At 60.3% G+C, this 14,320-nt stretch overlaps 1 protein-coding gene across 1 annotated transcript in view; it reads right to left on the reverse strand.

Moving 5' to 3' along the window:
* Nucleotides 1–2,897: 2,897 nt before the first annotated feature.
* Nucleotides 2,898–14,320, reverse strand: part of KLHL26 (kelch like family member 26) — a 30,857-nt gene continuing 19,434 nt past the window's right edge. The window contains exons 2-3 of the mRNA XM_032267813.1: nt 8,603–8,785; nt 2,898–5,791 (exon numbers count right to left, since the gene is read on the reverse strand). Coding sequence (XP_032123704.1) covers nt 4,210–5,791; nt 8,603–8,785 — 1,765 coding nt within the window. The 3' untranslated portion in view covers nt 2,898–4,209. The remainder of the gene's footprint in view (nt 5,792–8,602; nt 8,786–14,320) is intronic.

Genomic DNA, 14,320 nt, shown 5'->3' on the forward strand with positions numbered 1-14,320 from the left:
GAAGTCAGGAGTTAGAGACCAGCCTGGCTAACATGGCAAAACCTCATCTGTACCAAAAAAACAAAAATCAGTCAGGTATAGTTGTGTGCACCTGTAATCCCAGCTACTCGGGAGGCTGAGGCAGGAGAATCATTTGAACCTGGGAGGCAAAGCCTGTAGTGAACTGACATGGCGCCACTGCACTCCAATCTGGGTGACAGAGTGAGACTCCATCTCAAAAAAAAAAACCAAAAAATTGTTTGGTAGCTCACAGAAGTGATGAGGCAGCTAGAAAACCAGGCTCAGAAAAACAGTGGTGCACTCAAAAAAAAAATGCAGTGATGCAGTCACAGCTCCTTACACCCTAGAACTCCTGGGCTCAGGTGATCCTCCCACCTCAGCCTCCCCTAGTAGCTGGGACTACATGCATGTGTGCTACCAGGGCCAGCAATTTTTTTTTTTTTTTAAGAGATGGTCTCACTGTATCACTAGGGCTGGTCTTGAACTCCTGGACTCAAGTGATCATCCTGCCTCAGCCTCCCAAAGCTCTGGGATTACATGCCTGAGCCACCGCACCCAGCCTGTGAGTGTGCTCGCTTAACTTGCTCCTCCTGGCCACAAGATGGCTGCAGAAGCCCCTGGCATTGTGTCCTCATAAGCAGTGAGGGAGGGAAGGGGGCAACAAGGCCTCTCCCTTGTCCAGAAACACCCGACCCCTTCAAGGTTGCTGGCCAGAGCTGGGAAACATGCCCAGATTGCAAACAACCCCGGCAAAAGGCATTGCCAAGAATGGCTCAGCTGAATCTTAACCCCGGAGGCTGGGCACGTTGCTGCTGGCACCAAATCAGGGCTCTGCTGGTGAGGAGGGAGGAATAGCTGCCAGGCTGGCCACCAGAATGAGCGCAACAGGAAGATGAGGATGAAGCAGGGGCCTTGTTGGGGGTGGAGCACAGCTTGGTGCCCTCCTTCCTCTGGGTTTGCCCACAGGCACTAGTGTGAAGGCTGCCCTCACCTTCCCAGCCCAGAACCTCTCTTTTGTGCAGTAAACATTCGAGCTGTGCTCTGTCTGTGCCATGCTCTGTGTTAGGCACTGGGCCGCTGGGATCCATGGCCAGACACCCCGAGGAAGAGCAGAGCCCTGAGCCTGCACCGTGCAAAGCGAATCTCCAGGGCCTGTGAGAACGGACGAGCTGGAGCTGCTTCCTCGGAGATGGAGCCAGGGGCGGGTTTCCAAGCTGGCCAGGTCCGGGGCGGATTCCCACCTCATACGGCTCCCCAGAGGCCCCCTTGGCCCTCGCTTGCTGAGAGGCCCCAGAAGTCACACTTGGCCTCCCTCTTGCGGGCCTGCATCCGACCGTCCCGAGAGACGGCGTTTTCCCACAGCCCGAGCCCAGGTGCGAGGGAGGCTCCTGCGGCCGGCGTCCAGGCCTCAGAGAGGAGGCAGGGCGTCTGGAAGCAGACAGGCTTCCCCCAGGCTTGGGGCGTTGCCGGGCTCCAGACCCCTCTGGGCCACCAGGCAGAGTTGGCTACGCTGGTCCAGGGGTGCGTGCACAGATGTGTGTGCGGGCATATGTGCGAGCTTGCATCTCACCATGTGCGGGCAAGCATGTGAACACATTGCATGGGCGAGCACGTGCGTGCAGGCGTGCAGGAGCACGGCCGTGTGAATGTGCATGTTGCAGCATGAGTGTGCAGGTGTGTGCCTGAGCGTGTACGAGTGTGCACAGGCGTGTTCTTTCTCTGAAGGACACAAACGTTCACAAAGTGAAGATTCAAGCCAGTTTCTGCTAAATTAAAAACAGCTTTTTCGTGTTTAAAGTTTACAATACGAAAAATAATTTTCCTTTCTTGGGGGGATGCGGGGGGGGGAGGCTGAGGGAGGGGCAGGGGGCCCCAAGAACATTCCATGAACCGACCCAGACAGTTATGCACAATCGATCCAGTTAGATACGGCAGCGCCCCCCGCCCTGGGCCGGCGCCCCTGCCAGCTCGTTGGGGACAAGATGTTCTGAGGTGTGAGCTGATCCGGGGGACTTGCGGCTGGCAAAGCTTCTCACTGCCCCCCTGAAGGGGCCGTGCCTCCAGTGGGGAAGGGTTCTCTGGGGGAGCTCAGGTCGGGGGCGGGGGCTGGAATGTTCTGGTAAGTCCCCGAGGACTTTCCTTTGGATGTCCCTGACGGTGTGGGCTTCTTTTAGGCTCCCATCCACGTTCCTAATTTAGCACTGCCCACCCCCGCAGCCCCTGGTGTTACCCTAGCCCTGATGGCCGCCACACAGGACTGCCAGGCATGCGGGCGCAGCAACTTATGCAGATCCACGCATATGTGAATCCCAGGGCCCCCCTCTGGGAAGGCCCTCTGGGAACATGAGGCTTTCTCGGCTAACCTGCAACTGGTAAGTGGCCCACTCTGGGCAGCCTCCTTCGCGGTTTGGCCAGCCACGATGAGAGTAGGGGGCTGAAGCCTCTTCCAAAGTGCCAAGGTGGGCCGGGCACCGTGGCTCACGCCTGTAACCCCAGCACTTTGGGAAACTGAGGCAGGCAGATCACTTGAGGTCAGGAGTTCAAGACCAGCCTGGCCAAGATGGTGAAATCCCGTCTCTACTAAAAATACAAAAATTCGCTGGGTGTGGTGGTGGGCATCTGTAATACTGGCTACTTGGGAGGCTGAGGCAAGTGAATCACTTGAACCTGGGAGGTGGAGGTTGCAGTGAGCCAAGATGAAGCCACTGCATTCCAGCCTGGGCAACACAGCAAGACTCCATCTCAAAAAAAAGTGCCAGGGTGGAAGTTCTGGCCACACTTCCTGCTGCTCCTGTGCCCCTGAGCCAAAGCCCAGCCCCCGCCAGCTCCTTTGCAAGGCTGGAAAAGGCTGAGGCGGAGGAGAGGAGCCCCCAGACACGCGGAGGACACACGAGGAATCTGTGACCAATCAGCCCCAGCCGCACAAGCTCAGTGCTGGGCCTGCTCCATCTCTTCACCATAACATTTTTATTAAATAAAGGGAAATATTAGGAGACGGCGTCTGCTAAGATAGGAGATTAATTCTTTACACGGTGAGCGGGTCACAGCGACAAGACATCAATTGTCTGTGAGCAGCGAGAGAGACACTTTAAGTTGCCCCGAGAGTACAAATCCCATCTATGAGACAGCGGGGCTGGCTTCTTAAAATAAAAAGTAAAACAAATTAAAAAGAAAAGCTTTAGAGGTTCAGACATTAAAACAAATGTGGCCAGAGATGCCGCAGAGCCCTTGAGAAGGGAAAGGCCTCACTGACGGCTCGGTAGCAATGTTGACCTGGAAACAGGGCAGGCCGGGGAGTGGCAGGGTGCAGAGGGGGAAAAGGAGAAGGGAGGAGAATAAACACCACCTAGCCGACCTGCGGGAGGCGACACTGTGGAATTCTGAAGTCAGCATCCCCCTCCAGCTGCAGGAAGGGGACTGCCCGGCCAACAGGGCAAGTGTAGAGGGCCGGGATGTCTCGGCCAATGAAGGCCGCACAAGATGCTCAGTGCCAAACGGAAGGCCCAAGGCCCATAAGGACCGTTCCTAGGAGTTGACATGGTTTTTCCTCCTGAAGGCAGACGATGACAGAAATGGAGGCATGACCAGAGCCTCCCCTCAGCAGCTCGGGATGGGGGAAGGAGGGCACCCCAGGAAAGACAGGCACGTGCCCTGGTCCTCCATCCACCCCAAACCAAGGGCTTCCAAGCTGCCTCTCACTGCTTCTGGGGGGTCTGTGTGTTTTGGAGGTTTTGGGCGAGTTTATTTTAAAAACACGTGTGCAGGAGACTTGGAAGGAGGGTGAGTCGCATACCACCGACTTTAGGTTCAATGGTGATGAGCTCACATCTGAATGCCTGAAACCGTGGGGCTGGGAGGCGGGCAGAGGACTGCTGCGGAGCTGCACAGGGACCCCTGGAGACCTGGGATTCCATCCGCCAGCCTGCAGGCAAGGAAATCGCCCTGGGGACAAGTTTGCTGCCACAACTGGCTCGTTGGCCACTTTAGGGCAGGCTCGCTCAGATGGACTTGGAGCCAGGATCTGCTTTGGGAAGGGATGGAGGGAGGGAGGCCACCCTGGGAGGGGCACTTATCCACACATCCACAGGGCAGGCCTCTCGAGGGCAGCCCAGGCAAACAGGGGCACTGGGGTTCTCAGGCAGACGTGCTCTGCCAAGCCCGGCTTGGAGACAGCAAGCGGTCAGGCCAGGGTCCCGGGGGTCTGGGGGGCTACCTCCTGGTCCCGGCCCGGGGCAGCAGGACGGGGGCACAGGCGATGCCCGCGAAGGACTCCGGAAAGTGCAGGTCCCGCTCCCACTCATCGGTGTCCGTGTTGTACACCTGCACGATGCCCGTGACGTTGTTGAGCCGCCAGTTGTAGCCCCCGACGATGTAGATCTTCCTCTCCAGCAGGCAGCAGCCCGCCTCTGACTGGCCGGCTCGCATGGGGCTCACGCTGGTCCACTGGTCCGTCTCGGGCACGTAGTACTCCACAGCCAGCACGTCGAAGCAGCGGTCCACGTGGTCCATGCGGCCCCCGAGGGCATAGATGCGGCCGCCGGCGCCCACCATGGCGTGCAGCACACGGGGCTCGCTCATGGGCGCCTTGAACTCCCACTGGTCGGCCACGGGGTCGTAGCAGTGCAGGGCCTTCTTGTCCTCCACTGAGATGCCGTAGCCGCCCGAGATGTACAGGCGGCCCCCGGAGGCGGCCCCAGCGTGGCCCCAGGTGCGGCGCTTGAGCGAGCAGGCGTAGCCCCACTCGTTGCGCCGTGGGCAGTACCGCTCCACGGAGGCCAGGCTGCCGGCCCGGTTGCGGCCGCCCGTGGCGTACACCATGCCGCACAGCACGTTCAGCTGGAACTGGATCCGGCTCTCCTGCATGGCCTGCAGGCGCAGCCAGCGGTTCAGGTGTGGGTCGTAGCGGTAGCAGGCGTCCACCGCGCCCTCGCCGCTGCGGTACTGTAGGTGCTGGCCCCCGGCCATGTACACGAAGTTGTCTAGCACGGCCACGCACGTGTGGCTGCAGCCCACCTCCATCTCCGTGAGCTCGCGGAAGTGGCGGGCGCCTGGCTCGGGCAGCTGGTATACCTTGCTGCTGACCGAGCGGTCGCTGTCGGTGTAGGGCGTGCCGCCAAAGGCCACCAGTGAGGGCACGTCCGAGCGCACAGCGGTGCGCGGTGACTGCATCTCGTGCTGCCGGAAGGGTAGCACCTGGTAGTTGAAGGCCTCCAGCAGGTACTGGCGGCACAGCACGTCCTCCACCATGATGTCCAGCGTCTGCACGCTGTCCACCAGCTCGGAGGACTGCATGAGCGGGAAGCGGATGTGGCAAAGCACGTGGCTGGCGCGCGGCCGCCGGGCAGGGTCGTGCTGCAGCCAGCGGACCGCAGCTCGGAACAGGTCGATCTCAGCGCAGCTCTGCAGCCGGTTGCTCTGCAGGAAGAAGACCAGGCGCTCGAGCGGCAGGCGCAGGAAGTCCTCCTCCTCCGCGATCTGCAGGAAGTGCTGGAAGGTGAAGGCGTCCACTGACTCCCGCAGCGAGGCCAGGCTGAAGGTGGTGGCCATCTGGCCGATGTTGAGGCAGGTCTCCACGCTCATGGCCGCCTTCAGGAACTCCTCGCACAGCTCCACCACGGGCAGCATCTGCAGGAACACAGCAGCACCCAGCACATCCTGCACGCAGTCCAGGTCCAGGGTCACCTCGGCGCTGTAGGCAAAGTCGATGATGTGCCGCAGGCCGCGGGCCGACACGCCCTTCAGCTCGATGACGTCCTGGCTCGCCTCCCGCATGCCACCGGTGAACATGGCCCTGAAGGGTGGAAACACAGCTTGTAGCTCGCAGTGGCTAAGGGGCCTTGTGACCAGCTGGGAATGATAACAGCCTCGGGAACAGTGGCCCCAGGACACAGAACGCAGGGCACAGCCAGCAAGAGAAAAGCAGGCCAGAGGCTCATTAAAAACATGCAGAGGTGGGGTGCCATGGCTCACGCCTGTAATCCCAGCACTTTGAGAAGCCCCGGCAGGTGGATCACTTGAGGTCAGGAGTTTGAGACTAGCCTGGCCAACATGGTGAAACCTGGTCTCTACTAAAAATACAAAATTAGCCAGGTGTGGTGGTGCATGCCTGTAATTGCAGCTACTCAGGAGAATTGCTTGAACGGGGGAGGCGGAAGTTTCAGTGAGCCAAGATCGTGCCACTGCACTCCAGCCTGGGCAACAAGAGCAAGACTCCATCTAAATAAAAAAAAAAAAAATGCAAAAAAAGACATTTTGAATCCACCCAAGCCATGCATCTTCCTATAAACAGCAGCTCCCTGCTTGGCCCCTCTGCAGGGGCCCTGCCTGAGCTCCTTCATGACTAGATCATGTTAGAGCTGCAGGAGTGGAGGCTGGGTCAGCCTCACCCACCATGTGCCTGGCAGTGGGGTGGTTAAAGGGGCCAGGTATGGCAGTGCAGGATGACAACACACCCTGTGGCTCTGGGGACAGATCTGCAGCCCCATCTGACACCTGCGCTCAGGAGCTGCAAGACTCGCACTCTGGAGGTGCCAGGCACCGCGGTTCCGCCCTCGCCTGCTCGCTGACCGAAGCAGGCAGCTCTGCCGTACCCAGCGTGAGTCTCAACAGCCATCACGTGAAGAGGGCAGGGTAACGAGGGTCCCAGGAGGCTGTGCTGGAGTGACTGCTGTCTCCAGAGACGAAGGTGGTCGGGGAAGTGCCTCCCACCCAACAGCTATGTCCCCACCCTCCAGTGAGATGCCAGCTCCACCCTTGTACTGCTCTGCTCTGGGAAGCAGAGCTAACATGAGTGGGGAGGGGACACAGGCCCTCATGAGGGAGGGCAGTGAGGAGGCACAGGCCTGTAGGTCGCAGTGCCCCTACAGCTTTTAGGGTGCTCCCCAGCAGAAGAGCGGAGTGCACCCCAGCTCCAGGGGTGCAGGCGGTTCCTCCCAGGAGGTGCGCTGGCATGACACAATAACTCTTACTCCCGCCTGTGCACCTCCCCTGATGGCCACCCGAGGAGGAGGGAAGGTCCCTTGGGCATTTGCCCCACAGAGGTCCGTCCTCTCGTCTTGCGCCTCACGTGAGCCAGGCTACGGGCTACAGAGGCAAGAACAGTGGCCAGGGTGCTGCCTCGGAGCCGCTCACTGACATCTGCCCAGTGAGCCTCTCCTCAGCGTCTCCGTGCGGTCCAGGAGCAGCACGCTGCCAGCTCCCCAGACCCTGCCCTGCTTGTCCCCATGGGTCCCCGCTGGCCCTCGGGCATGATGCGATAAAGGCAGAGGCGGTCTCGGGCGACAGGAGGGAGCTTTGCCTTTTAAGGCCTTGCCGGCTGCTGTGCCAGCGCAGGGGAGCCTTTAAAGGGCATTGCTGGCTGGGCTGGCCCACCCGTCCCCAAATCCAGAATAAAAATAGAAGCGGTGCCCCAGTTGGCTCGCCTGCCGCGGCCCCCACAACAGCCTCGTTGAGCCCACGGGGCAGGCGGCCCGGGCCTTGGGGAACACGCGGGCGAGGTGCACACCTGGGCTGGGGCCTGGGAACTGCCCTAGGGTGGCCCAGCTCTCTCTGGCGGGGTCACTGCCTGGCAGGAAGGATGCTCGCCTGCTGGTCACCCAGGGAGGAAGACCACCCAGCCCTGTAACAGCCCCCAGGTGGCAAGGAGAACACACCCCCTACCCCACGGCCCTGTTCTCTGGTGTTCTCGCTCTGGCCCGGCCATGGCACAGGGACAGACGGACAGACCCATGTGCCCGCCATGGCCTTCTCTGTCACATGGTGGAAGTGCCCACAGCTCAGGGCAACAGCGAGGAGAGCTCATGTGGGCCTCAGACAGAGCCCAGGACACAGCGTTGGCAGAGACGGGGTCCCTGTGGTCTTTGATGCCCCTCCAGTCCCCCAGCTGTCCCGCTCCAGGTGTCCTGAGGGGTGCCCTAATGGCGGGGGCTTATGCCGGTTTCACTCTTTCATCCCTGCTGGATCCCAAGGCCTAGAAGACTGCCTGGCATACAGCAGGTGTCAAGTAAAGACAGATCAAAAGCCTGGCCAAACCCTGCCAGTCCACAGGGCAGAAGTGAGGTTGTCCACGGGCCATCTCTATCCCCCCAGGCATGTCTGCCCAAAGAGAGTAAGATGCAAACCAGGGAAAATCTGCAGGTTTACTGGACATTGACCTCTCTCTAAAATCAGAAGAGGCCGAGCACGGTGGCTTACGCCTGTAATCCCAACACTTTGGGAGGCCGAGGCGGGTGGATCACGAGGTCAGGAGTTCGAGGCCAGCCTGCCCAACATGGTGAATCCCATCTCTACTAATAATACAAAAAATTAGCTGGGTGTGGTGGTGGGTGCCTGGGTTCCCAGCTACTCGGGAGGCTGAGGCAGAGAATCACTTGAACCTAGGAGACGGAGGTTGCAGTGAGCCGAGATCGCGCCACTGTACTCCATCCTGAGCAACAGAGTGAGACTCCATCTCAAAAATAAACATTCGAGAGCCAGCACCAGCCATTCTCCCTGGAAGCTGTCCCTGGATGGTGCTGAGATAGACCCGCTTTAGAAGGTGGGTTCTGTCTGCCCTGTCCCCACAGGCGGCCTGCCCTCCCAGCTCCCTGCGCCCAGCGCTTACCTGAAGTAGTCGCTGCAGGCGGCCAGGACGACCTTGTGTGCAGGAAAGGCCTCTCTGTTGATGGTCAGCACAACATCGAGGAGCTGGCCCTGGGCGCGGAGGGTGGCCAGGCCCTGCAGGAGGCTGGTGCTGTGGCCGGCCGCTGAGAAGCTACACTTCAGGGCCCCGTTCTTGTCGGCCGTGCTGCGGGGAGAGCAGAGGTGGGGACGTGGCCCATTGGCCTTGAGGTTCACACGCACACTACGACCTCGAACACGACAGTCGGTGCAAGAACCAGACACAAAAGGCCGTGTGGTGTCTGACTGCTGACGTGAAACGCCCGGAACAGGCGAATCCACAGAGACAGGAAGCAGACGGGTGCCACCAAGAGCTGGGGGAGGGGAGGGAAGGGGAGTGACTGCTGCTGGGGTGGGGTCTCCTTTTGGAGGGGTAAGAATGTTCTGGAACTAGATAGAGGTGGCGTTTGCACACCACTGTGAATCTACTAAATGCCACTCAATTGTCCACTTAAGACAGTTTGATGTCACGTGAATTTCACTCAAATGAAAAAACCAAAGGACACGCGGGAGCCTTCTCGAGTCCCACACGAGCCCTGCCACGGCCCCCGCACAGCAGTGTATACGAGCCCTCTGTGCTTCAGCCCCCACCGCCCCTACGACCTGCTCATCCCCTCTTCCCCAGCCCCACTACCCCTTTGCTGTTTCATTTGGGAAAACTGATGAACGGGTAGCTTAGGAGCCGGTGATACACCACCTCTTCCTCAGAACACAAACAGGGCGGACCCTGTTGCCACCTCCAGGGTCAGTCCCCTCCAGGACCTCCATCCCCACCCCCACCGGGCTGAGGCCACCCTCCCCAGCACCCTGTTCTGTCCTCGTGGCCTCTGCCCTCTGGAATTTGCTCTCCCATTCTGGGACCCACGCCTGCCTGTAAGTGAGGGACAGGAATGCGGGCACTGATCCTTCCAAGAAAGCAGGAAGAGATGGAAGGCTCCTCGGCCCCACCGCTGGCCAGCCCCAAAACCACCGTGGACATTAAAGAGCTGACGTCAAACCCAGGGCACACAGTGGGCACTCGCTCAGCCCTGCATCTGCACCAGAGGCCTTGACCTCCCACAGGCCGCCCTTCCAGAGACCCTTGGGAAAGGGTGGGTCACCAAGACAAACTGCTGGGCAGAGGGGCTGCAGCACCAGGCACCGACCACAGCCCTGCAAGGCACCACAGGCAGAGCAAGTTGCCCAAGCCCCAGCCCTGCCTTCAAGGTGCTCCACTTCCTGGACGATGAGGACACGGCGTGGAGGACCCGGTGAGGGACCTGCGCTCAGTGGAAAGCCTTTGAGCCCCTGGAGAGGCAGGACATAGGCTACTCGGAGCCTAATACTACAGTCATCGGGGCTGGCCAGCCATGCTGCCGGGGGTGCCGAAGGCTGGACCTGGGGTTTACCTGGGAGGGTGGGGATGCAGCCTTCTGAAAGCTGAGGAGGGGAAGGAGGGAAAGGGATCCAGGTGCACCCTGAGACTCTGGCTATCCCCATGGCCTTTCCCCTGCCAGGTGGAGGGGACACCCACCTCCACTCCTCCCTTCTTCCCTTTCCCACACATTCGCCCCAATTGCACTTGCCCAGGCCGCTGCTGTGAGCCAAGCCTCGGCTCTTTTTTCCCCAAGACTCGTGACAGATCCACAGTTCTGAGGCTCGTGAGGAGTATGTCACAGGCACACGGGCTGCTCCCCTCTCCAGCTCCCCTGTCCAGCTCCCCACAGGGTCTGGCACTTGCCCAGACATCTCGAGGGGCAGTGCCTCGTTGCTTCCAATGATGCCGTGCCCTCTCACCGACACCCAGGCTGCCTGGGGCCAAAGCCGCATCCTGCATGTGTCTCCGAGGGCCCTCAAGGGGTCCACATCGCTCCTTGTCCCCAGCTTGCCTCCCTGCCTTTGCCAAGACCTCCTCCCTCCCCATGCGTGCAGGGACGCAGTGTGAACTTGACAAAGTAGGCCCTGTCCTCATGGGCACTCAGTCCAGGAAACAAGGACCAAAAGGGGTCAGATCACCTAGAACCAGCTTTGTGTTGCCGCTGTAAAAGGGTCGGGTGCCATCGGGCTCCAGGTGACCCCTGCCAGCCTTTCTGTGGACAATTTGTGTCCCAGAAGTATGCATGGGCCTTGCCAGCCTTTGCCATTTTTTTGGTCTGGTTTTTCCTTCGAAGTTCAAGATTTGTGTGGAGGGATGGGAGGACTTCTCTGCCCCCTCTAAAGCCCTTGGGGGCAGGTGTACCTGTGTACATTTTCACCAGGAGAAACACATTAAACTGGGGTAATTTCATCATGGGGCCACTCAGTCCTTAGAAGTGGATTTATCATGCACCTCCATATATAAAGAGCATCAAGAAATCAATACAAATTAGCCAGGGATGCTGCCGTGCACCTGTGGTCCCAGCTACTTGGAAGGTTGAGGTGGGAGGATCACTTGAACTCAGGAGGTAGAGGCTGCAGTGAGCTGTGTTTATGCCACTGCACTCCAGTCTGGGCGACAGAGTGAGACCGAAAGATACACAAATGATGTGAGCTGATGGTTCCCAGGAAAGCAAGCAGACCTAGCTGGAAGGACCTAAGAGTCAGCCTCACTCACAGTCAGGGAAGCACACTCTCGGGGGGCTTATGAAGCAAGATGACCCCCAGGAAGGCAGCTGGGTAGACCCAGCAATACTCTAAAGGCTCATGTCCTTTACCCAACAACTCTATTTCTGAACTGTACCCAAATACTGTCTCTAGGGGCCACAGACGAGAAACAAGCTAACCATCCTTAGGGGAGGTACGTGGAATCACAGCACCTTCCGAGAGAGGACTGCCCTACAGCTGGGTGAGAAGGCGGATCCTGACGCATCCCGGGGAGGACGCTGCATCTAGGGGATGGCATTACGGCTGCAGGAGGAAGGAAGAGCAGAGCGTGCACGGGGGATGCTCTTTGCACTCAACGTGTCATCTGCCCATGAGTGCACAGGACGTATCTGCAGAACTGAGCAGCTGGATAGAGGGGACCTTCCCTCTGGGGAGGAGAGGGGCCCCTGCCCCACCCCCTGCTGTTCTGATGACCGAGGAACAGGAAACCAGGGAGGCGACCAGGGTTCCACGCATGGGATCTCTGGGTTCCCCAGCAAGTGGAGGGTGCCCGGAACCCAGAAGGCAGGATCAGTTCAGCTGGCTGGCAGGGCAACCCAGAGCAGGCATCAGGGGCCAGCAGCCTGGGCCAAGCGAGCTCTGGTTAGCTGGGACCTCGGCAGTCACTCAACCACCAGGCCTCAGCTACAAAGCAGGGGCAAATGACTGCCCAGCTCCCCCAGGCCCAGGGCCACTGGAGGATGAGATGAACAAATGAGCAAACGCAGAGCCCTGGGACCCAGGCTGCCACTAGCATGTGACGACTACACACGGAGAATTCTGATGCTCCCATCTGGAAGTTAGGACACCCCAGGCCCAGAATGCTAGGTGAGGCTCATCCACGTCTGGTCACAGGGCGCAGGGCCCATGTTGGACCCACGGGCGGGGAAGCAGCATGTCCTGCCCGGGTCTCCTCCTGGTGTCCCAGTGATGCCTGACACGCTCCACACAGCTGTTTCCTTCCTCTCGTCTTAGGGATGGGACAGCTGTCCCTGAAGCCCCGCTGTCACCCTCACCCGCTGTACTGCCGACCCTGAGAAGTCAAACCCACCCTGCTGCAGCCCCTCCCGGGGAACTCAGGGAGGGAGGAGGCCAGCAGGGGCTGAAGTCCCCCAGCCTGGATGGAGAAGCGAGACGCAGCCTGGGCGGAGGTGGGCAGGCAGAGGAGGGAGGGAGGGCCGGGGCCAGGGCCGATGACTAAGGTCCTCTCCAGCCGGCCATGGGGAGGAGGGGAAGGACCCATTACTCAGGCCAGCCCAGACAGGGGGCGGCCGGCGCGGCGGGGCCACAGGCCCCAGGAAGGCGGTGGCCCTGAGCCTGTCCGAGTCTACAGACGGCCACTCGAGTCACGGTCACCCGCACGTGAGTCATCGGAGCCAGTGCGTCAGCAGCCCCGGCCAGGGCCGTCTCGAGAGGCCATCGCCGCCTGCCCTGGCTGCACCCTCTGCCGGAATCTGGCCTCTGGGTGGCCACACGCCCCCGCTGCGGGCCTGGCCCGGGCTGGGGGCCATTCTGACACCCCCTTGCCGCTGTATCCCCCCAGCAATGACATTGGGCATCCCAGCCAGGCCCAGGCCGTGCTGGACCCGAGGACACGCCCAGGTCTGCCCTGGCGACACCGCCCCAGCTTCTCTCAGATGTCCCTGTGCAGGGACATGCGGGGGCTGGCATCCGGGTAGCCTGGGTGGGGGGAACTCCCCCAGGTGGACCGGCTGTTATGAGATTCCCCACATCTCTAATGGTTGCCCCCGGGACCACCTGCTTGCGGCTGACAACCCCGTGTAGGCGCCGTCCCTCCCCACATTGTCCTGCGTGGGGCCCTCGAACCCTTGCCTGAGAGTCTACTCTGGGGGAACCCACGAGGCAGGACAGCCTCATGGGGGAGGTCACAGGAAGCTCAGAGTTGCAGGGGCGGCGGCCAGGCACCCGAGTGATGGAGCCTCGTGGGGGATCAGGAGCAGGGGAGGTGGGGGCTGCCTCGGGAGCCAACAGTGAGGGGCACACACCTGTCAGGGCGGGCGCCGTTCTCTGGCCCCAGGCTGGCCGCATCCCCACGGTCAGCTCGCCAACCCACGAGGAGCGATCCAAAGGCCCAGAACGGCTCTTTTCATTGGAATGTCCAAAAAAGAGAAAAAAAGGCAAGAACAAGAAAGAATTTCATGGAAACATTTCTTTGGGGTTTTGTAAAACCCTTTCCCACCCCCGCACGGAGCGCTGCGCGTGGGCCAGAACGGAGCCTGCCGGCATTGCCCTCACAGGCGGCTCTGACGCGCAGGCCCTCACTTCCCCTCAAAGCGGAGAGCACTTCCACTTTCAAAGCCAATTTTGGTTTTATTGTCCATGTGGCTCGATGGAGCACAGCAGCGCAGCACAGCTGGTTGGCTCGCGCCCCGGCCGAAGGGATGCCGCCCCAGGGTCCCGGTGCATGGGTGGGGAAGAGGCTGGACTGCAGCGGCCGGCAGGGCCGGCGGAGAAGCCACTGCCCACCCTCCAGCCTCTGTCCCGGCCAGTCCCAGGCCAGCAACTGGACCACAAGCATCCTGAGAGCTTTATCTGAGACCCAGAGAGCGGGGCAGAGGCTCAGGGAGACAGACTTAGAGAGAGCGAAGTAGACCCAGAGGGGAGCCAGGACCAGACAGAGAAAACTCGACCCAGAGAGAAGGGGAAAGAGACCCAGATAGAGGGGGACAGGGACCCAGAGAGGGGGGACAGAGACCCAGAGACAGGGATGCAGAGACCCAGAGAGACAGAGGCCCAGGGAGAGGGAGAGGGGGAGATAGAGACTCAGCAAGAGGGGGAGACAGAGATCCAGAGACAGGGAGACAGAGACCCAGAGCGAGAGGGAGACAGAGATCCAGAGACAGGGAGACAGAGACCCAGAGACAGGGAGACAGAGATCCAGAGACAGGGAGACAGAGACGCAGAGACAGGGAGACAGAGATCCAGAGACAGGGAGACAGAGACCCAGAGACAGGGAGACAGAGACCCAGAGAGACAGGGAGACAGAGACCCAGAGACAGGGAGACAGAGACCCAGAGACAGGGAGACAGAGACCCAGAGA

The sequence above is a fragment of the Sapajus apella genome, unplaced genomic scaffold (assembly GCF_009761245.1).
Source record: "Sapajus apella isolate SASKATOON/1434 unplaced genomic scaffold, GSC_monkey_1.0 scaffold173, whole genome shotgun sequence".
Classification (NCBI taxonomy): domain Eukaryota; kingdom Metazoa; phylum Chordata; class Mammalia; order Primates; family Cebidae; genus Sapajus; species Sapajus apella.